The sequence below is a fragment of the Eumetopias jubatus genome, unplaced genomic scaffold (assembly GCF_037043125.1).
Source record: "Eumetopias jubatus isolate StellerSeaLion01/CBP00866 unplaced genomic scaffold, mEumJub1_p1.0 scaffold_2, whole genome shotgun sequence".
In the NCBI taxonomy this organism is placed as follows: Eukaryota; Metazoa; Chordata; class Mammalia; order Carnivora; family Otariidae; genus Eumetopias; species Eumetopias jubatus.
In genome coordinates this window covers 15,497,060-15,519,213 of record NW_028274808.1, presented here as the reverse complement: position 1 = coordinate 15,519,213, position 22,154 = coordinate 15,497,060, and the positions used below count along the sequence as shown (strand labels likewise).

Below are 22,154 nucleotides of genomic sequence, written 5' to 3'. Positions count from 1 at the left end.
AACCCCAGGGTCCCAGGAATTGGCCTAGGGTGGGCCTGACACCTCCACCTATCCTCGCAGCCAGGATGTGGTTGACAATGGACGCTCTTTGGTATGGATGGACACTGTGTGCAGGAGGCCGGGGTCTCTCCGCTGGTCCTTTCGACCTCCTCCTGCCCATAGAGAAGTCTGAGACCTGTCTGTTTGGAGGTTGAGCAGCACAGTTGCCAACAACGCCACTCCTCCCCAGTCTTGTCCCGTTTCCTAGGTGGACGCCCCTTTTTCTCACGTTCCATGGTCAGGAAGTGGAGGTGCTGACCATTGGAGGTTGAGCAGCGCAGTTGCCAACAACGCCACTCCTCCCCAGTCTTGTCCCGTTTCCTAGGTGGACGCCCCTTTTTCTCACGTTCCATGGTCAGGAAGTGGAGGTGCTGACCATTTGTACAGCAGCCCCATAAAATCCCTTAATATGGAGCCAGGAGGAATACTCTACACATTGGCAGGTCCCACAGAAAGTGGTTTCTTGCAAAGAAGTTCTGTTTTCTTGGCAAGGATGATCATCTGCCATTTCCAACTTGGCGCTCAGGGACGTGCTGCCTCCAGAATGCTTGAGCATCAGCAGCTTACGAGCTGGGAAGAGCTTCTTCTAGCATGACGTTCATGAAAGCCAGGCGGTTGCAAGCCGCCTGAAGCAGTTGGTGGATTATTCAAGAGTGGGGGCTGTGTTTGGGTGACAGTTCGTCATGTGACGGACACAACCATTTGTGAGACCTGGTATGTGTCATCAGATTCTTCACGTATCCAAAATCTTCCTGCAAACGCATCCTACTTTCCTTAAGAACTATGGATTTTCTCAAGTAGAAAATCATAACTCGTGGGGCCATCAGAAACTCTCTACTAAAAAGCCCGAAGGCTAATGATTCTCCAGATCTGAGTTGAAAAACTCAATTTTACATTCAGTTCTACCCAGGAAGATGTGTCTGATTTGGCTGAGGGCCAACAAGTCAACATCAGCCAGTTGATTTTAATGTCAGCCATAAATATCTAAGCTGCTGCTAAATATTGGAAATATGTACAGAGCTTACACCCTCATCATGAAATTAGTAGTGTAATGAATGGCAGACAATTGCTGATACTTTTAAGATTCAGGTGTAGGAAAGACATGCTCGAGGTCAAGAGCAAATCCTCTCCCTTTGGTCTTAGCGGCATTTAACAGCAGGTGGACCAGTTCCTCATTTGCCTTTTAATTTTACTATAGCATTTTTGATGTATACAAGCTTTTGTAATTTATTAACTACTGAGTAGGCAAGTTATTATAAAATATTGAAAAGTATAAAGGGACGCCTTATATTTACTAAACATCTAAGAAGTAGGACATTACCACTGATAATGGTATCTCCTGTATATCCTTCCCAAACCCCACCACATTTCCTGCCCCCCAAAGGAAGCGACTCTCTTAAATTATAAGTTATCATTTCCATAACTGTCCTTATCATTTTATCATGTGTTGTTTAGTTTTATAGGTATTCGAACTTCACATAATAATAATAACAATAATAATAATCCTGTCTGTGTTCTTCTGCAACTTGCTTTATTTTGCTTCTCAAACTCAGAGCCCTGCGATGCTTGCAGGTGTTCTGTTTAGGTGTAATTCGCCTCTTTTCACTGCTGTATCGTATCCCACCGCAGAACCACCACCCGAGTCATCTCTCCCTTCCACTGTTGCTGGGCATTTGGGCTGTTGAGTCTGCAGTCTCTATCCCTCTATGTGTCTCCCGGTGCACGAGTGGGAAGGGGTCCCGCTAGGTCCCTAGGGGCTACCTTATTAGATCAGGGGGTGTGAGGATCTTCAGCCTTACGAGATGAAGCCACCTTGTTTCCTGAGACATACAAAAGTTTCTCATTCTCATGTAGTCAAACCTAGCAGGTGTTTTGGTCATTTCTTTCTTTGGTCCGTGAAGTTCTCCCTCTCCTCCAGGTGCCGTAAATGTTCACACATTGTTAAGAAAGAGAATGCTAAACTGGTGACTCTTTTGTCTTTGCAGATATATAACAAACTGAGAACAGTGGAACACATGACTGTCTACGAGAAAGAAGCCATACCAAGCAGGTTCTATTACAAGAAAGGGAAATTTGTCTCTCCTTTGACCCTTGTGGCTGATGAAGGATGGTTCATAACTGAGGTAATTATAGAATTATGACAATGTGTTCATTATACAAATTCCATCAAACACCCAAAGGTAAATAATGACTCTGCTGTTGCACGTAAAAGATTTTGTTGTCACTTCAGTGTCCTTCACGGCCTCACTTTCACCTTTAGAGATGCCAAAGACTTGGTCAGGTGGCTTTGTAGACACACACCATAGACGTGGACCCAGAGTCACAGTTTAGACTTCGGGGCTCCAGACTTGCTATGTTAACAAACTGCCCTTAACTCAATTACCCAGGCTTACAATGTAACCTATTCAGTTTAAAGTGCAACAATTACTGTGAACCAAAGCAATCGCTTCAGGGCAGTGAAAATCAGGGAGAGGCTCCGCTTTGCTTTCACCTTTAAGAGGAATGTTTGGCAAACACAACTCCAGCCATCCCCGTTCCCCAGTTAGCCAACTTGATTTTGCAGAGGAGATTATCTTGCGTTTGGGGTCCAAACCCTCATTGCCTTGCACACGAATGACTTCAGCAGGTCCTGCCCGCCTGCCTTGACTGCAAGCTCGCCAGGCTCTTGGATCAACTTCTGATCACAGGCCAGTGTGGGAGGGAGGGCCCCGGCCTTCAGGGGAACCGAGGTCAAGGCCGATCTAGAATCAGTTGGCGGAGAGGGCGGGGCTTATCATAGACACGAGTTTGAAGATGGCTTGCAAAGAGACCAGCCTGCAGGGTGAAAGAGAATGGCAGGTGTTGGCACATGGGGGTCGTCGGTCGATGCCAATGAAGTCTAAGGCCTAGGACTAGCATTTATCTGCCAGACAGAGGGCAGGTGGTGATCAGCAGAAATACGCATCAGGCAAATGGGTGGAAGGAAGTCTAGGAATCTAGGTGTGGAAAAATGAGTGTTCCTTGACAGGAAATTTGGTCACCGAGGAGAACTGAGTCATTCCTGTGTGCTCTCACAGAGAAGCATCTGGTGACCAAGGAAACAGAACAGACCCAGTCTGAGCTGTCAGTTTACACAGTCCTGAGGCCAAGTGGGGCCCATCGAATCGGCAGACTTTGGCTTCCACACCATGTGATTGCAAGTTTCCAAGAAGGTCCCTCTGCCTCCTCCTGCTTCTTTTTTCACTTTAGCACACTGTTCGATGTTTGCCTGGAGCGAGATTATTCCAGGCTCACAGAATTTTCATGTACAGTGATTTGCTCACAGCTTTGCATTGAACACACGAGCAGTCAATTGTATCACTTGGGTAGGTGTCTATACGACTATTTCCATAAAACCAACTTTCCCAAGTCATTCAAAAGGGCTGACGTTTTGAAACTTTCTCAGTTTAGGAAATTCTGGTGGAATGACTTTGACTTTTCAAAGCAAAGAGATGAAGAGGGCCAGTCTAGTTACCTGTCACTCATTTCTTAGCATGATTATGTGCATCTACTCTTTCTCATATTTAGCTGAAAGCAAGTGCACTGAGAAGCTGGTTCATGGTGGGGAGGGCAACTGAGGTGATTTGGAGTAATTTATGGGAAAGTAGTCTTAGGTGGGAAGAGTGGCAAAGCCAGAGACACTGCACAACTAATGAAAGGCCATCTCCATTCCCGTGGGAGAGGCTCTGAACCCTCCAGTAGGGTAGGATGGGCATCAGGAAAGCTGCTCTAGCTCTAAGTGCTTTCTGGAAGGTAAGAATCTTGGCAGTAGCACATCCAGCAAGGAGATGCACATTTCTCCAGTGAGTGACTAAAACACAGTGGTGGGGGACCGGGGGGGGGGGATCAGCAAGATGCTCTTGGTTATAAGTCACACACAACTTGAATCCATGTGCCTTAAATAATAAAGACTTTTACCTCATATAACTGGAAGTGGAGGTAGACAGTTCCAGGGTTGGTTCATCCAGCAGCTCAATCACATCAATCATACCAAGGCTCTGAGTTAGCTCTTCTGCAGTTCTTTTGGCTTTCTCTTCAGGGTCACAAGATGGCTGCTGCAGCCCCAAGCATCACATCCCCTCAGGTCATCCCAAAGCAGAAAAGAAAGGGTGTGGCTTCTTCTTGTACGTCTCCTACTTTCATTAGGGAACAAAAAATATAACCCCAGAATCAGAGGCAGATACCGGTTTCATGGGACTCTGACAATTACAAAATTTGGAGGGGTCTCTCTTTAAGAAAAGAATATGTAATTATGAATATAAAATTAGGTATAGGACTCAGAAGAAGTGCATGAGAGTGAGAAGCCCTGATGCTTAAGCTTCTCTAACTGCGCTGTTAATCCACTTTTGCCCAGACCCCGCTAGCAATCCCCACCCCCCCGCCTTAGGTCTCATCCAGAAGCAGCAGTGTGGCTAGGAAATTCCTGCCTCGAGTCTGCTTTGGTCCTAAGATCTAGCACCATGCTGCAATGCGGACCGGGAGACCACAGTCACAAGACAAATGTGATACAGAGGCTGCAGAGTGAGGCACACAAGGTCCCTGAAACTTAGGTCACAAAGAAGAGGAGAATGAGAACAAACGTTCTGGCTAGCTGGGGGCGGCCCGCTCCAAAAGCCCAGTGACGACTCTGATGGGGCCTCATCGCCGCCTCCCCAACCTCCCAACACCCCTCCGCTCTGCACTGAGTGTCCAGGTACCTGCTCTTTTGCAGGAAGCCTGCCAACTTCTGTGTCTTCTGAGAGCCAGCCATACGCTGATTACACACCGTATTATATACTACGTTACATTACGTTACTTTTGTAATTACACAGTACACATACATATGTTTGTGTGAATCAGAACTCAGTCAGGGAGTTAACAGGGGCTACCCAGTTAACTGTATGGCTGAAGAAGTTGGGGAGAAGCCACCAGAACAGAAAGGAAGAATGCCTAGCAATTGATGATTACTTGAAAAGCTTTTTGAAAAAATATAATTATTTCAAGAGGGAAATTTGGGGTGACTTTTTAAATATTTGAAGCAGAAAGTGTTTTGTTTTGTTTTGTTTTGTTTTAAAGAAAGAAACCAGAAGGAAGATCAATAGGACGTGAAAAAAATAAGATTCTGAAAGGTTTAGTGTTGACCCATTAAATATCGGGACAATGTTATCTTGCCCTGCTTTAATTACTCATGAGGGGTGTTATAGAACGAATCTTCATTGATCATGCCTGGTTCATTAGAAACTTTACAATGACTCCTCCCCACATTTCAATGACATGAACATAAAGCCATTTTACCTTCTGCAGGTAATAAATCCATCAGGAAAAATTTCTTCTTAAAATTTTGGTCAACAACAGTAACAGCTATCTTGAATGAAGTCCCCTCCCTTCCTGGTTACTATTTCTGTTCCTCTCAATGACTCTGCATCGAGGATATTGTTAGTCCTGAAAGTAACACACCACAACATAACATGGAACACAAATATGGTTCTGAGCTTCCTAGCGGCCAGCTCAAAGAGGGAAGCACAATCAATTACATTAATGTAACTTAGAGTGTCTGTCACATAAAAACATAAATGTTTCTCTGAAAAATCATGGTTGTCCCTGAGTCCTGAGAGAGATCAGATGTCTTTCAGTCACTCCTTTTTGTACCTCAGTTTCTTAGCCTGAATGAATACCTTTATCATTTTATGAATCCTTGAATTTATGCGCTTTTTTTCCCAAGACTCACCGGTAAAAATTATAATTTCGGATTCTACCTTGATACAACATGGGTTTTTTTTTTTATCTCTTTGTCTTCCCTTTTTTAATAAAGATTTTATTTATTTATTTGACAGAGAGAGACAGTGAGAGCAGGAACACAAGCAGGGGGAGTGGGAGAGGGAGAAGCAGGCTTCCCGCCGAGCGGGGAGCCCGATGCGGGGCTTGATCCCAGGACCCTGGGACCATGACCTGAGCGGAAGGCAGACGCTCAACGACTGAGCCACCCAGGCGCCCTGTCTCTTTGTCTTCTGAAAAATCCTAAAGACGAGTGTCCGTGTGTTCCTTGTTGCCTTAGTCTTTTTTCTTTCACATCTTTCTGTTGTTCATTATACTTAACCTGACTGCAGAGAATCAAGAACCGGGTTGGCTATCTTTGTTCCCGCTCGGTGCGGGCTGCTAGTGCCCCCCCCCCCCCCCCCCCCCCCCCCCCCCCGGCTATTTGCAGAGTCTCTCCCCTTGCGGGAGAAGAACGCTGTGATTTGCTCCGTAACCTGCCCAGCAGGGCGCAGCACCTGTGAGGATGTGTCTGTGGTAGACTGCGCTCAGCGGCTGCCACAGGGCCAACTTCTCAGGCCTGAAAGCAACCTCTCGGGTCTGGACAGCCAAAGAGTCTTTTTTTTTTTTTCTGATTTAGACGCGATTAGAAAAATGGCCGAGTCAGGACAAATGGGTGCCGGCTGGACCCAACAGAATAAGGTCCCATCCCCCCTTCCTTGCTCTCTGTTCCGCAACACGCAAGATCTGGCTTCCTTGGCAACCGTGCCACGCCCATATAAACACCACCTTTTTGCTACCACTTTACGTTTTGCAGACTCTAAGGCCGCTGCTCTACTGGGAAGACTTAATTGAGTTCATTTATTTATTTATTTTTTTAATGGTCTCTTAGAGAGCTGTCCCTGGAAAAGATAAAGACAGGGAAGCAGATCGAATCTGTCACCTGGAATTGCACGATTACCCCGTGTGACTGCTGTTGGCCAGGGCTTTTCCGCAGCTTGCTTCTGCTCCCGCATTCTTTAGTATATGGACTGGGTTGCCACCCAGTGCTGGTCCCTGGCCCTAGAACTCCTCCTGCGAGGGCGGCGATCTGAGGCTTCCACATACCCAGAGGACTGGCCAAACATGAAGGGTGGAACAATCCAGGCCACCCACCTAGGTCAAGCCCTGGCCTGTCACACCGGCCAGGCTCCTTTCTTCAAGGGCCGCCTAAGGGCTGCCCACCACCCCCCACCCCCGTCTCCCTAAGACCTGGTCACTGTCCTGTGGGAACCTCTTTGCTTATGCTTGCCAGGGGTCAAAGGCTATACCCTTCACCAGCCACCCCACTCCCCGGTCCCGAGGTTTCACCCACCCATGCTCTACCCCACCCTCCTCCAGGGGGCATCTGCAATGGGGCTGGACATGGGCTCATCCCCATGTGGTGGTCCAATGGCCCTCGGGAGGGAGGTCCAGTGATGCTACGTGTCCTTGGTATATGGGATAGTCAGGAACAACACAGGAAAATGCAAAGTGGGCAAATGCTGAGGGCAGTTTCTGCCGAACTCAAGTGCATTCTTCCATTCCCCACCTCCATTCCTCCATCCATATGCACCTTCCCCCCCCCGCCCCGCCCCATCCAGAAGCAGAATGTTCCTCTGAAACCCCTTCATAGGCAGACGTGGCGCAAAGCGAAGAAGCAGTTACCATTACTTCATATGGAAGAATTTTTGAGCATTCCCAGACCCAGAAAATCACCTCGCGTAGGCTTTTCAGATCCCTTAGATCCCATCTTGCTAGGGATGCACAAAATCAATCGACATAAAGCACAGGTGCTCACAGGCACAGTTCGAAGCTACGGCGGCTTCCTGCTGAATGTGGTTTCCAGGGAAGGAGCTGCTCGGTGCCCCTCTGCTGCTCGGGGTGCGCCGTCTCTGTAAAAAACCAATGCTGAACGCCATTTTCGCTTTTCACCTTTTCTCATAGAAGAGAAAACCCCTCTCGGATTTCTTTCGGTTAGCTACTAATATAGTAGCTCTTTTGTAAAAGCAAAGTGGTGTAACTCGAACTTTCAAAAAAGCAGGGGATACCTGTACCTAAAAAAAATCAGCCAGTACTCAGCGGGCTCTGGTAACATCAGTCGGAACCCCTGGGGTGCCCCCTTCCTTCTTGACTCCCACCTGCCCTTTAGCCCAGCTCAAACACCATCTCTCCCATGAAACACCCAGCTCTCCCCTAATTTCCTCCATCCTGGAATCCTCACGAAAGCCGGAATCACTCCCCTGCATGCTACATTTGTCCATCTGCTCCTGTACCCTTCCTTCCTGGGCTGGAGGCTCCTTGCAGGCAGCCCTGTGGCGTCTCCGCCTTGGTTTTCCCCCATGGAACCTGGCACGTGGCAGAGGCTCAGTACATGTTTGTGGAATATGAATTACTAAACGAATTAGTAAGTATTAAGGCAGTTGATTCTGGGTTACTTATCACAGGCTGTTCACTTTGTAGGTCTTAAATCAGTAACCAAGTGAACAGAGAGGTCAGCTGAGTCAGGAAAGCCTTTCCTTTGGGCTCATTATTAGTAGCCCAAGAAGAGATTTCAACAGGGAGAAGGTGTTGACAATTCTCCTAGCTTCAGCGAGCCCACAGCTGGAGCCCAAGTGTGGGACACACCAGCTCTCGCCAGAACCCCCCAACCCCGCTAGAGGGGCTAAGTCCTATAGCCTGTCCTAGATGGTGTCCCCCTCATGCCACCGTGCTCAGAAAGATAGGATGGGGCCCCAGCCTGGTGAAGGATTGTGAAACACGGTGTTCGTTGTTGATCTTCCGGACTCCTGTCTGAGGGGAGAGAAATGCAGCTAATCCAGCCCCAAGCTTCTAAGGGAGGCCAATATTTGTCTCCAGAGGAAAGATTTATTTTTGAAAACTGGCAAAGGATATGAAATGCCAGGCTCAATTCTAAGGCCTGTGGTTGAATGGCAGTTAGGCCTGGACCCAAAATATTTAGGGAAATCAAGACAATCTGGAAAACGTGGCTTCTGAGATTTAGTGGGCAGCTAGAGTGGTGTTGTCCAGGCCCAACTAATTGAGCTTGAGGAAGTTGGATGTCAAGTGCTGGGAGCTGCTGACTTTCTGGGGGTGATTAGGGCCATCTGAGAGCACATGCACACCCTTCTCACCCTTGGCACACTTCAGTAAACATGATCCCGGGAAAAAGAAAAAAAAAAGGAGCTCAGTCCACGGAGTGCTCTCGAGCCCTTCACTGAACTCTGAGGAATTCTGTTCCTCGTAAGCCCTGCTGGTTTTGCTATCTGGCATTTTCTATTCAAAGGATTAGGCTGTGTGTGGCAACAGGGCGTTCCAGGGGCAGGCCAGGGCCTGAGGCTTGAGCAATTAGGTTCCGTGTTAGAAAGGCACAGAAAAAGAGACCTTTAGAGAGACATCTCTGCATAGGGGTGTTCCCGACCACCACTCCCACAGGGACCCAAAGACTCCCGCCAACAGGAAGCCTCCCGGGAGAGCAACAGGGGAAATCTAAGAAACAGGGGTCTGTAATAGAAACCGTTGCTCAAACTTAACCCTATCAGGGAAAACACCAGAGCCAGCAAACTGTCCTCATTGGCACAAGAATTTGAACTGAAGCCACCCCTAACTTGGATAGTATCGGGTGCCTCTTTCCGCCTGAGATGATATCAGAAGCTTATATTGTATTTTCCAGGGCCTGGGGGCTTCCTCTTATAACCATGTCCTAGGAGAATAAAGTAGATTTAATTTTAGATAGATGTTCATATTTTATTTATTCTAATCTGACCAGATTTCCCCTGTGTTCCCCAGAGCCCTGGAGATTCGGGGAGATGCCTCATCAAGAGAGGGAAGGGACAAACTTGGGTGCCTGACCCCACTTCCCTGGAAGAATTATACTTTTAGTGGTTGAAAAGAGGACTGATGGTCGAAAAGTTGTGGGGTTTTTTGTTTTTTTGTTTGTTTCTAGAAAGAGAGAGAGAGAAAGCATGAGTGGGGGGGAGGAGCAGAGGGAGAAGCAGACTCCCCATAGAGCAGGGAGCCCAATGTGGGACTCGAACCCAGGACCCTGAGATCATGACCAGAGCCGAAGGCAGACGCTTAACGACTGAGCCACCCAGGCGCCCGAGGGTCGAAGTGTTTAACAACCAGTATCCCACAGGCACTGGCCAATGAGGCTGGAGGCCAGATGGAATAAGCCAGTGGGGCCTCCCCGGTTCCTGCTGTGGACAGCAGTCCTCTGGGAGCCCACTGCATGACTCACTCTACGCCCCCTGAGACCCCGCATTCTCTCTGGGAGGGAGGGCCCTAGGCAGCTCTGCCGGGGCCACACGAAGGGCCCGAGACACAGACTTGGACCTCGGCATGGTAATCCAGTATAAATAAGAAGTGTCCTTAGAAAAGGACAGATAATTTAACATAGCACACGATGGGTGCCAGGTGAATGGTTTCCAGGGGTTTCCAGGCCTGATTATGCATCCTAATCAGCTGGGGAGAGATGATTAAATGGAGAGATTCCCTGCCTCACCCTGACCTACCGAACGCAAATACCCAAAAGTCGGGCCCAGGATAAGCTCAGGGCATTCTCTGCATGGCTAGGCTTGGGATCCCGCAGTGCAGACAGTGAGCGCTCCAAGTTTCAAGGTAGGAGCGCCCCCAGTGGGGGAAGACGGGACCAGAAGTCAACCCAAGCAGGAGGCACCAGACAAGGCCCTGCACAGTTGCGCTGGCCAGGGAGCATACCCACGTGGGATGGATTCCCACACCCTCAGCCCCCCCCAACAAAGTCATTTTGGGGTGCACAGCAAGAGCCGGAAGCCCAGATGTTGTCCTGGCAGCCGGCGACCCTCCTGTCTCCTCAGGAGTATTTGTGCCTGCAGCTTAGCAACCATTTTCTGATCTACACTGAGGGGAAATCAGAAGGCAAAGGGGAGAGGTGTACACGCTAATCCCCAAGATGCACCCATAAAAAAAAAAGAGATTTTGCTACAGCAAGTACCTTGGCCATGTGCCAACAGAAACCGATGACACGGATTGTTCAAGCTGCTCTTGCTGCTTCTTGTCCATCCTTCCTTCTACCTTTATCCTCACGCCCAACCCTACCCCCATATCTGACTGTGTTCCCTATACCTCTCAGCTCAGCACCATAAAGGACTGAATCTGCCATAAAATGGTGAATTCAGAGATGCCACCAGGCATGTGTTGAACAAACTTCATTAACTGGTTTGCTGATTTGGGAGTGAACAGTGAACATGCCTTTTTTATTTTTTCTCTTTTAATTCTAAGGATGATTAAGACAAAGGTCTAGTCTGAAAACTGTAACTCTTATCTCATAAAGACTCCCGTGGCTTCCCAAATTCAAGCGAGCGGATGGTAGGCATTTCCACATAAACAGGCCGGGGAGTGCAGACACGGAAATCAAAGAACACAAGTGTATGAACCTAGTAACCATTTCTCCCAGTATTCCCTCCTGCGGAGCTATTTCTGGTTCCTTCCCGTTAGGAATGATTAATTAGCTCAGTGGCTCACCAAAGGAAGGTCCCAGCACAGCTACCTGCCTGTGTGTAGAGGAAGGGTCCCGAAAAGTCTGGAACATGCTGAACAAATTACACTTGGGGAAGATTTTGTTTAAATCTCCAGGATAGTGTTCACTGTGGAATGGCCAACATGTCCTGGTTTGTCTAGAACTGTCCCAAAGTGGGGCATCCCCGGCAGCCCCTCAGTCCTGGGCAGACCGTGATGGTTGGTCACCCTGTTGACTGGCACAACCTCAGGCAGGCTCCGAGAGTGGCGAACTCCAGGTCCTCCCTCCTCCTCACACCCGCCAACGGTTTCTTTCCCATGGCGGCTTCCTTCTCATGCTTCTCCCGGACAATGCGGTACAAGCTCTCCCTGCCTGGCCCGGCCTTCTCTGTGCCCAGCCTTCCCCACAACCAGAGCTCCCAGGGGTCCGTTGCTGGGGGCGCCTCGGGGCCAGCACCTGTGTGGCCTCTCACTGTGTGTCCCCTGCTACACACGCTCGCCCACCCCACGGACAGTGATTCTCACCACAGGCCTCCCCAGGGCCTCATCCTACCTCACCGCCTGTCCGGGCCGGCTCAGGGATCAATATACAGAAGCCGTAACCCTTCTTCGTCCTTCCTCACTAAAGATAAGCCCTTTCAGAGGAAGGAATGCTTTCCTCCTCTGTGCTTCTCAGCCAAAAGCCTCGCTGAGAGCCCGACAGATTCAGAGCTCAGCGCATGTCTGTCGAGCTGCAGAATGGAATGAACAGGCTCTTCTCCCATGGCGGGGGATAAGGACATCTCCCACTGTTGCCAGGGACTCCTCTCCCCAACAAGACCCTATTCCTTCTAGATTCCCTCCCTCACCTATTCATTAGGGGGAACTACCCCTTGCAGGTGGGGCCCTTATTTGGGCTTTCTACAACACACTGCAGGAGGACCCGGTGTTTCCTGGGAATTGGCTGCCAACCCCACCATGAGCCCAGTTTTCTTAGGGACCCAAACTTAGGAGCACTGCCCTCCCCATTCCCATGGACACACACACACACACACACACACACACACACACACACACCCCCCACTCTTCTACCCCTGTCTCAGCTTTGACCAAATCTGGAGGGTCTGAGCACCTCCCCGGACATCACTAGGTGGTTCTATGTGGCAGTCCCTGGGCCCGCGAGAGTCTGGATGGGATTAGTTCTCTTCAACCAGCAGTTGGAGGACTCGCAGCCTGGGAATTTCTGCTCTGGAGGCTGAGAGGTCTGGGACACACATGCATCAGTAGGACCTCATCTGTATGCATCTAGGTGACAATGTGGGGCACACAACAAAGACAGGGGAAGCCACCGGGAAAGGAAAAGGAGAAAATCGTCCAGACGCCATTTTGAAGCTAAGGCTGTGCGTGACACGTAAAGCATTCAGTCACTGCCGGGAGACGGGTAGCTTCTCACATGAGCAGCCAGTTCCTTATTACTTCTTAAAATCAGTAAGAACAGTTGCTTGACTGGAGCGACTTGTCACTTTAATAAAAAGGAACGCACTCCCCTACGATCCACCAGAGCCCCAGTGACCTTCAGGCTGAGGTTTCACGGCTGTATGTTTGTCTTTGTGGAATTCGCAAATCAGGTATAATCAGTCTTCACCTCCCTTTCATCTGTCCCTTTGTTGTGGGGCACATATGTCCTGTGGGGGTCACAGTTGGTGAAGTCGTTAGTAACAGAATGTTCTACCTGGTGCTGCAGGAGTCACCGCCCCGGAGCCCGAGAGAGGATGCGACACCTCCAGTTAGCTGACAGAGCTAAACTGGGATGTGTTGTGATCATCACCATAGACAAAGAACAAAAACAGTATCACAGGTTTGGAAATGCAGTAAGTTAATAAAAACGTTCCCATGGAAAAATACAAGCTACAGCTGGAGAAGGAGGGACAGGGGATGATGGGAATTCAGGAAACGGAGAATCAGTGAAATAGTGTGCTTTGGAAAGTGAGGGAGCGATTTATTGGGTGCGACAGGATGGGTGTGCAAAGCGATATGACGGCTAAATAAGCAAAGGGGACTTCACACCCCACAGCCAGCTGCATCTGGTGACCGGCCCACAGCCGTTTATTGGGCATCTATTATGTGCCGGGCACATCGTGCACAGTCATGTCCTCCTCCAGAAACGCTGTGAGGGAGGTATTATCACATCCAACGGGGAAACCGAAGCACCGAGAAGTAGCTCGCCCTGGATCCGAACCAGTTTGCAGAACCAGAAAGCGACAAACTGGAATCCAATTTTAAAACCTTTTTTTCTATACACCTGAGAACTGGCCACACTACTCGGTGAGTAAAGAGGCCCGTGGGGTCATGGAAGGTGCACGAAAACCAGGAGACAACCCTCCTGGGTTCCAACCCCCGCCCTGCCTCTCGATCACTGTGTGGCTTTCAGAGTGTCCCTTAACCTCTCTGGGCCTTAGTTCCTTCAACCGTACAGTGGGAAGAACATCATCCACACTGGAATGTGGTGACAACAGAGTGAATGTCAGTGCAGGCTCTTGGTGAACTAAGTCGACGGTACAATTACGCGTCTTATGAGCCAACCTGTAAATTGCTGGGATTGTTGCTTCCCTGCTTTGGTCGTGACCAGTCATTTCTACTTCCTGCATCTCAAGTGTTTGTGATCTCAGACGCTGCTCAGCAGAGGTGCCTGGACCGTCGGGCTCGAATGGTTAGTCTGCAGTGAAGGGCTGGGGATGCGTCCTCCACGGGACCCATGGCTGTCACACAAGCCAGCATCTGCCATCTAAGGAAATTGAGTTCTGAAGGAAAGAGGGTGACAGGGAAGTGATGGTTCTGGAGCCCGTCCCGAATGAAGACCGTCGGAGGAAACAAAGATGTAAAGGGCCGTGCCATTTTCACATGTTTGACTAAATGAAGAGGAGGGGACCAATTTAACCCACGTTGCTCCTGAGGTTGGAGCTTGGAATAAAGGAACAATGGGGGTGGGATCCGGGGCGGGGGGGGGGGGGTGGTGGTGGTGGAAAGGGCTCTGGGCTTCGACAGCTTTGCTAGAAAAACGAGGTGATTCGATTAGACACCGTGTTTTCCAACAACTCTTGGACAGCAGTCGGGTGTCCTGCAGTTCAGTTCCGTTCGGACACTGACCCCCCCCGGAGCTGGAGCAGCCCCTTGAGCTAGGGGGCTCCGTCCCACCTGACTGTCTCCTCTTCAGCTGCCAGCCATAGGTTCTGGGTCCCCAGCCTACCCACACTAGTGTCCGGCTCGACTACAGATTGGAGGGTTCTCCCAGCCCTTTTCAGTTTCGATAACTGACCAGAATGGATGACAGAGCTCAGAAATGTGCTCTATTTGTGATTAGTTTTCTTACAGAGGTGACAACTCAGGAAGAGCTGGATGGAAGAGGGGCATAGAGCAAAGGATGACGGGTGAGGGGAACAGAGCATCCAGGCTGTCTTTGGGGCCATTGCCCTTCCAGCACATCGGTTTGTTCATTGGTCCAGAAGCTCCCTGAACCACGTTGCTCCAGGGTTTTTACACGGGTTTCACTGCATAGGCATGGGGGACTCCGCTGTTGGCCCCAAGACTGAGTGCAGTCTTACAGGTCAGAGGACGTCTCCATCATGCAGTTGGTCCCTCCAGTGACCTCCGGAAGCTCCCCAGCCCCCCACCCCAGTCAGCCATCTCATTAACAGACACTCAGGTATGGGGAGAAAGGGGCTCATTACGAATAACAAAAAACACCCCCTTCACTCTGGAAATTCCAAGGGCTGTAGGAGCTCTGGGCCAGGAACCTGGGACAAAGGCCAAATATACTTTTCACTATACCGTAGATGCACTTTAGCATCCCTTCTGTCTCTAACATGATATATTTAGTGGCTTTCAAACTGATTACGAGGTTCAGTTCTGCTCAGTGTAAGAAAATACCCTTATAGCTAGAGCTCTCTGGCAATTTCAGGGGCTGCCTCCAAAGGTCTGTGCTACCTGGGGTAGGACGTGATCCAGCCAAGGTTGCATGACCCCAGTGGAGAATGCTACGAAGGAGATCCCCACATTGGGTGCTAGTTTGGGCCAGATGCTCACTCATCACGATGGTTGGGACACAGTGTAATGTAACTGCCTTGCCTGGTTTCAGAATCGAGAGACACTTCCTTTTTGGATGAACAGCACTGGCAAGAGGGAAGGTTGGCAGCACGGTTGGCACGGCTATGACAACGAGCTCATGGACATGAGGGGCATCTTCCTGGCCTTTGGACCCGGTAGGCAAGACATGACCCATGCTTTGTCCTCCGTTCCCAAAGAAGTGGTCTCCAGGAGGGGCTGACAGCACTAGTAAAGGCTGAAGTGAGTTCTTTATGGACCTCTTTATGAGCCAAGCGGAGCAAACCCAGCTGGCCTCCATGAAACATCTTTTGCTGGCTTGCTTTCAAATGCTTCATAGGTTTGGCAAATGCGGTCAAATGCTTTTCCTTGTAAATTTTAAATCTTGAGCGCAGTGAGGAAAATGTATTCCACATGTTTGTGATTCATTTTTTACTTAATTCATCAAAATGTTATTTCACAGCTATCTGATGTCCAGGAAAGCTTATCGGGCACCAGGTTGCTGACAGCTGTGAGTCTCAGACTTGACGTGATCACTTCCCAGGGTCTGACTCTTCCACAGGTCCGCCCTGCCTGGAGCACCCATGCCTGCGGGGGGCCTTTGGTTTAGGGCCCAGCCAGAAGCTGGGATGTGCTCAAGGCCGGGCTAGGCAATGACCTTGAGAATGACTTTGAGGGTGAGCCAGAAGGCCCAGGGACGGCCTGGATGAGAACAAAGGTACTCTGCCTCCCTTGACCAGATAAATTTCTAAGGCTGGAATAGAGAGAAGATGGAGAGGGTCTATTTGGTCATTTGCTTTAACTGACAGAGGACTGTAAACTCACATTGTGGAAACGTTTATCAGACACTCCGGAGGTCATACCATGACCCAAACACCCCTTTCTTTCTTAAAAAAAAAAAAAAGCAGAGGTGGGAGAGGCATTCAACAGCGGCCCTCAGCCATCAGTTGACTGGCTCATAAGCTGGTCTTCTCCCTTACGACTGTCCACTCTCCTTATGAAATGTAATAAACTTACCCCGACATCCATACTCCAAGTGCCATTTTCTGGACGTAGATCAGAATGTTTCAGCCCATGACAGTCTGTTCTTCCCGTTCAAAGTACAGGTTAGAAGTCATGCCTAGAAGGTCTGCTCGTCTTCTTGATATAGCAAGACAAAGATCTATGTCGACCTCTCTCATTCCGTCTGCCTTGGGTCACTCTACTTACCACAAAATAGCTGCTGAGAACACCTAGGTGTCTATTTCTGCACGCTCCTTGGGAGCCCCTGGCCTCCTGGGCTTAGGGAACACACTGGTCTAGATCCTTTCCCATATGTGATCCAAGTTCCCAAGTCCTGAAGTAAACATCGGTACCAGTAGCAGCAAACATTTATAGAGTGCTAACTGGGTTCACAACATTGGCCTAAGAGAGTTCAGAGGATGCCCAAGCACATTGCCATCAACCAATGATAGTTACTGGGTGCTCCCTGTCAACCAAGCCAGAGGTTATATCTGACCAACCAGGTCAGATATAACCTCTTACTCTATGTTCAACATTAATTCACCAAAGAGCTCAAAAACCTAATGAATGAGGGATGGAGGCGTAAGGATTTTGTTGAGGTCAACCGTTCATTAGATTAGGTTGGGGACATTCCAAGGCCGCAGGCTTTATACGGGAGAACATTAAACATCAGGGCTTTCATTCAAAAGCATCACCTCCTCCTTCCTTAGAAGAGAGAAATAAGATCATGAATGCAAAACAGTTGTCAGTGGAAGGAGTGTTTATAAACAAGAGTCTCAGGCATGTTTTAAAGCAGAAGCAAATCTAGCCTCAAACCAAAATTTTAAGACAAAGTACCCAAAGCTACATTAGCTTAAAGTTAAATTCAGAGGGGAGAGTTTGTCCATCAACAAAGGCCTCCATCATATGCTCCTGTAAAACTAAAAACCTAAACCTTTTATAGACAGATAGATGACCCCTGATGAAAAGGGATTGGGCCAACTGCAACAATGTTTCCAGGCAGGGACCGCCTTGAGAGAGCCTCCCACAAACCATCACGTTTCTGGCTCCAATTCTCATGAAAGATTGAACAGCTTTACACACTGACTGTTTACTCAGAAGAAAATTTAAGAGCGAGGTCTTTAATAGCTATCTAGCTGCACTTTGAGATAAAGGTACATGCCTCCTGATTAATTGTAGGCGCTTCTTGCTTAGGGAGGATGCTGGGCATCATTGCAGCTGCTCAGATGGAGCTTCAGAAGCCAGTAAGTCTGGTCCGGCAGAAAGAAAAAGAAATAATTCTGGAAGATAGCCTCTCTCTGGTTAATCCCAGTTTCTAATTTGAACGACCTAATCTTGCCCTGGAGAACTCCACATTTCAAGATAAGACAGCAGGAGTGTGATTCAGTGAGCTCCCTGTGAGCTAGGAAGCCTCACCCGGAAAGCGGTCCAAGGTGGCCAGGCCTGGCGTGGGGCTGCAGAACCTTCTCTCTTTAGGAGAAACGGTTTCAATATCCACAAAATTTAAATTCATGGAAATAACCTGGATTGCCAATCCAGGTTCAGCATGCCACCTTGAGTTAGCTGAGATTGGCCAGGTCCTCTCCAGCTGGATCTGGTATTGTTCTGTTGTTCAGGAATTTTCTAGAAGCTCTCATTCTAGCCTGGATCCTCTATTCTTTGGGCCCAAAGGCCCAGCTCCACAGCACAGGAAGTCAGGAACCAGATGGAGTTGGGAGGGAAAACCCAATTCTTCTTTCTGCTTATGTGCATAGGATTTAATTTTGTACTTTCAATGTAAAATCTTTTCTTTTCTTTTTTCGTCAGTAGAGCTTGATCTCAGTTTTTCCTGCTGAGGGTTAAAGACATGGGCATTTGGAAGGCTGGGGAAGGATATGTTGAGTTTACTGTTGTCCCCTACCCACACATCCTCCCCACCCACACACGTGACAAAGACATGGCCACCACGTGGCGGGGCAGGGTGATCATCATGTCCAGGTCCATGGCAAGTCGGAAGGAGAGAGAGGAGTTGCTGCTACATCACAGGGACAACTTTCCCATTGATTTCTCACACTGCAGCTGATTCTTCTCTGGGGAAGTCTAACCACTGTCCTCACCTAGTTGTAATTACCTTGATATTAAGAAGGGTTGGGATTCTGGGGAAGACCTAAATCTCCTCTCCGGCGGGGGGGGGGGGGGTCTGGATTTTGAATAGTTTTTACCATGAGGTGATGCTGCCTTATCCCTTATCCTTCCTGCCCCAAAAGTGAAGTGAATCCTCCAAATAATTTATAGGGTGACATTTTCAGTCCATAGTATGCCCTTGTGGGGTGTTTACTCTACATGCTTCTTAATAAGAATAGCTACCATTTATTGAGCAGATGCAGTGTGCCTGGAGCTGTGGTTTAGGTACCATTTCTATGCCCATTTCCTGAGCTTATCCAGCTACTAAGTGGCTGGGGGCTGGTTGTAGAGCCTATTAACTTCTTATGCTAAAGTCAACATTAATTCTCCAAAGTGAGGAAAATCTATCACTTGGGAAGTCGGCCTGGATCTAACATACTTTGTGGGAGAGTTTTCTGAATAAAACTTTTTTCTGTACTTGTAATTTCAGGGTTAATATAAGAGCAGGATTTGGTGTTGGCACTTCTGGACTCTGTTGCCATTGGTGTTCGTTTGCTTTTTAAATAAAGTACATGTGATCATTTTAGCAAAGCAATTATAAAGGATTATTTTCTAAGGGAGAAAACTTGGCTTTACAGCCCCCAAACCACCCATTTCCTTTCAGTCTTACACGGACTAAAAGCACAAGCAGAGGCCTTTATGGATGGATAAAATCTCCTTCTTGAATTCAAGCTCAATGTAGCTCTGCTTTGGGGCCCAAAAGGGAAACTGTTATGTACACTACTAACCTCTTACACTCACTCTTTGAACAGACAGGTACTTGGTATTCAGCCTCTTCTTGGCCGCCTGTGGAGAAGGAGAAGGTGCACTCTTGACTGAAATTCCTCCGTATTCACTAGGCTGTGAACGACTAGCCCTACCTTCTAGATTCCTGCGTCACCGCTAGAGTGTGGTGCAGCCTCTGGGTGGAAGCAGGCACAACACTCTTCTCCACTAGAGCTCTCAGGGCCTTCACCCGGGTCCCTAACTCCAATACCGGTTCGCTTGTTTTCCACTTGGCTAAGTTATTTCATCTGCTAGTGAAAGACTCCCAAGGAATGTTCGGTTGATCCTCCAAACATATTTAAGAAACCAGTGTTGTTGCTTCTGAGGTAGCCAGCACTGAGGAAACCATATAGGTTCACATTCCATGAAGCCCTGAGACCTCGATGTGGCAGGAAAATGAAGAAACATTCTTAAGTGGCTCTGGGGTCCCCTGGCCAACCAGCTGCTGCTAGATAGACGTTCTGGAAGATAAGCATACTGTGTAATTGGGTTTGGGGAGCTCAGCAAGACAGTCAACCTTCTGTGACCACACCTGCTCTCCAGGGCTCTGTGGAGATGAGCAGCAAAAATGGAGATGCCCTTCTGCCGCTCCAGGATAGCTCTGCTGTCAGGAAGGCACCACAGTTATGCACAAAGACCGTCTGCTGATTTGTCTTTCTAAAGAAACTCATCTCCACGAGCCGTAGAAAGCAACTTCCTTTTGTAAGCTATACCCCTTCCAGATACCCTTCCAAGTTCACCATGAGTTGGTCACGCCCCATTGACAGAGCTGGTTTCCAATCCCGAAGCTGCCTGGAGCCTGAGTATAATTCTCTGTGTTATGACTTGGCCCCCTTTCTGCCCAGGGCATGGCTGTGACAACTTGTTTGCTTGCCTTTCCCTTTCAGATTTCAAATCCAACTTCAGAGCTGCTCCAATCAGGTCTGTGGATGTCTACAATGTCATGTGCAACGTGGCAGGCATCGCTCCCCTGCCCAACAACGGCTCCTGGTCCAGGGTGATGTGTATGCTGAAGGACCAGGACAGCTCGGCTCCGTCCGTCCGACCGAGCAGCTGTGTTCTGGTCTTGATTCTCCTCCTACTGTTTGCATAGATGCTGCTATTGTTGTCCCCAAACACTCAGCCAAGTGTGCCTCCATGGTGGGATGGTTTTCATTTTCTATTCGAATAATAGCTTCATTAACACAATCAAGGCCACAAAAATTGTAAATATACTATCCTTGGGTGATTCCACACAGAAAAAAAAACATTTTAAATTTCTTTAAAAATTTTTTTTAAACTTCTTTAAAACAAAACAAAACACCGAAAACCCCAAGCTTTATTTCTTCTGGAGGTAAGGAAAACCCTAGCTTTTCATTGGTTCAACTATATGTCATTTTCTGCATTGTTTTCATGCAGTTACTCAGATGAACTGTCTGAGTACGAGCCCACCCCTGGGGCAAACAGACTTTGAGTGGATATTGCATGGAGTCTTGGGCCCGTCTGTGTCCTGCCTTGCGCAAAGCAGGCCCTTGTCTGTGTCCGGTCCACAGCCAGGAGCCATCCCTGGGGTTTATGGCCACAATCCGGTGCTGTTCCTTCCAGCCCAGAAAAAAGAAGTCCACATAAAAGCAACAGCGGTCTTCTGTTTTGGGTCCGGCTCATGGAGTCTTTTTAATTTTATACCAAGCCCCAGAAAGGTCATATCTTGGCTCACCAATCAAAAGTACCAAGGATTGAAGAACTCACAGAACAAGGTGGAAGATGTGGGTGCCCTCCCAAACTCGTGAGTGCACAAAAATGTCTCCCTTGCCTTGAGGAGCAGAAAGGCTTGCAGCAGACCCAGGCTTCTGGTGAGACTTAGCACAGTCTGTCACAACATGGAAGCTTGCACATGGTGGGCCCTATATGTGTGGGTGGACTAATGGTTTCCTCGCCACGCTTTGGATCCCCAGACAGAGTATAGGCTATAGCAATACCTGACATATCGTTACAGGCTGATACAACTTGCTGATGACTTTTGGACATGTTTGCAGAAATCTCAGTTCACTGCTTGGAATGGTAGCACATTAAGTTCTATGCACCAGTAGTCTTGGAGCAAGGCTTGTGGAATAACACCAGCAGAGTGTATCCTGAGGGACCCAGAAGCCCAAGGAAAATGGTGGGGGTGGGGGTGGGGTGGGGAATGGAGAGAACATGATGGAACTGAATCCCAAACCAATTAGCCATTTGATTAGGAAACAGTTTGGTCAAAGTGCCACCTCAGGGACCTAAGTTGTTTGGAAGCCCCTACGAAGAGCCACTGAGCCTGAGCTGAAATGTTTTCAGTTTAGTCATCTAGATTTGCTGTAGGAAATCTTGTTGTGAAACAAAACATAACTGCATGTGTAAATGATCAGAGTCACATAGACATATCATTGCGTTAACTGAGTTTGCACTGAATGGGGCACATCTGCAAAAGAGACTTTCTGTCAGGAAGAGATAGCACATCAGGTCTCCTCAGGATGATGAAGCCCTTTTAGAGCGTTTGCCTTGAGAAATGAGCATCAACACTCACCCTGATTCAAGAGGGTTGGGAGCATCTCTGAGCCTTGAATCATGAGAGCAAAAGATCACCACTTAAAAAATACATATACCAAATCTGTCATCACAAAAGATTTCTAAGGATTCATGTAATGTGTTTTAAAAGTGCCAGCAAGCCATCAGATCAATTAGGAAGAAGGCAAATCGGCCTTTGCTATCTGGCTGAAAGCAAACTGGTGCTCTCAGAACATTGGGCAGTGGCTGTTGAAATAAGCGTCCATTGTTCAAACTGTCCTTAGTCCGGAAAGGACAGTGTTATAATGAATTCAATGGAG

At 48.4% G+C, this 22,154-nt stretch overlaps 1 protein-coding gene across 1 annotated transcript in view; it reads left to right on the top strand.

Moving 5' to 3' along the window:
• The window catches only part of ENPP6 (ectonucleotide pyrophosphatase/phosphodiesterase 6), a 109,788-nt gene extending 88,339 nt beyond the window's left edge, over positions 1-21,449 (top strand). Inside the window, exons 6-8 of the mRNA XM_028099881.2 lie at positions 2,025-2,162; positions 15,422-15,545; positions 20,205-21,449. Of these exons, the coding sequence (XP_027955682.1) occupies positions 2,025-2,162; positions 15,422-15,545; positions 20,205-20,410 (468 nt within the window). The 3' untranslated portion in view covers positions 20,411-21,449. The remainder of the gene's footprint in view (positions 1-2,024; positions 2,163-15,421; positions 15,546-20,204) is intronic.
• Positions 21,450-22,154: the final 705 nt, after the last annotated feature.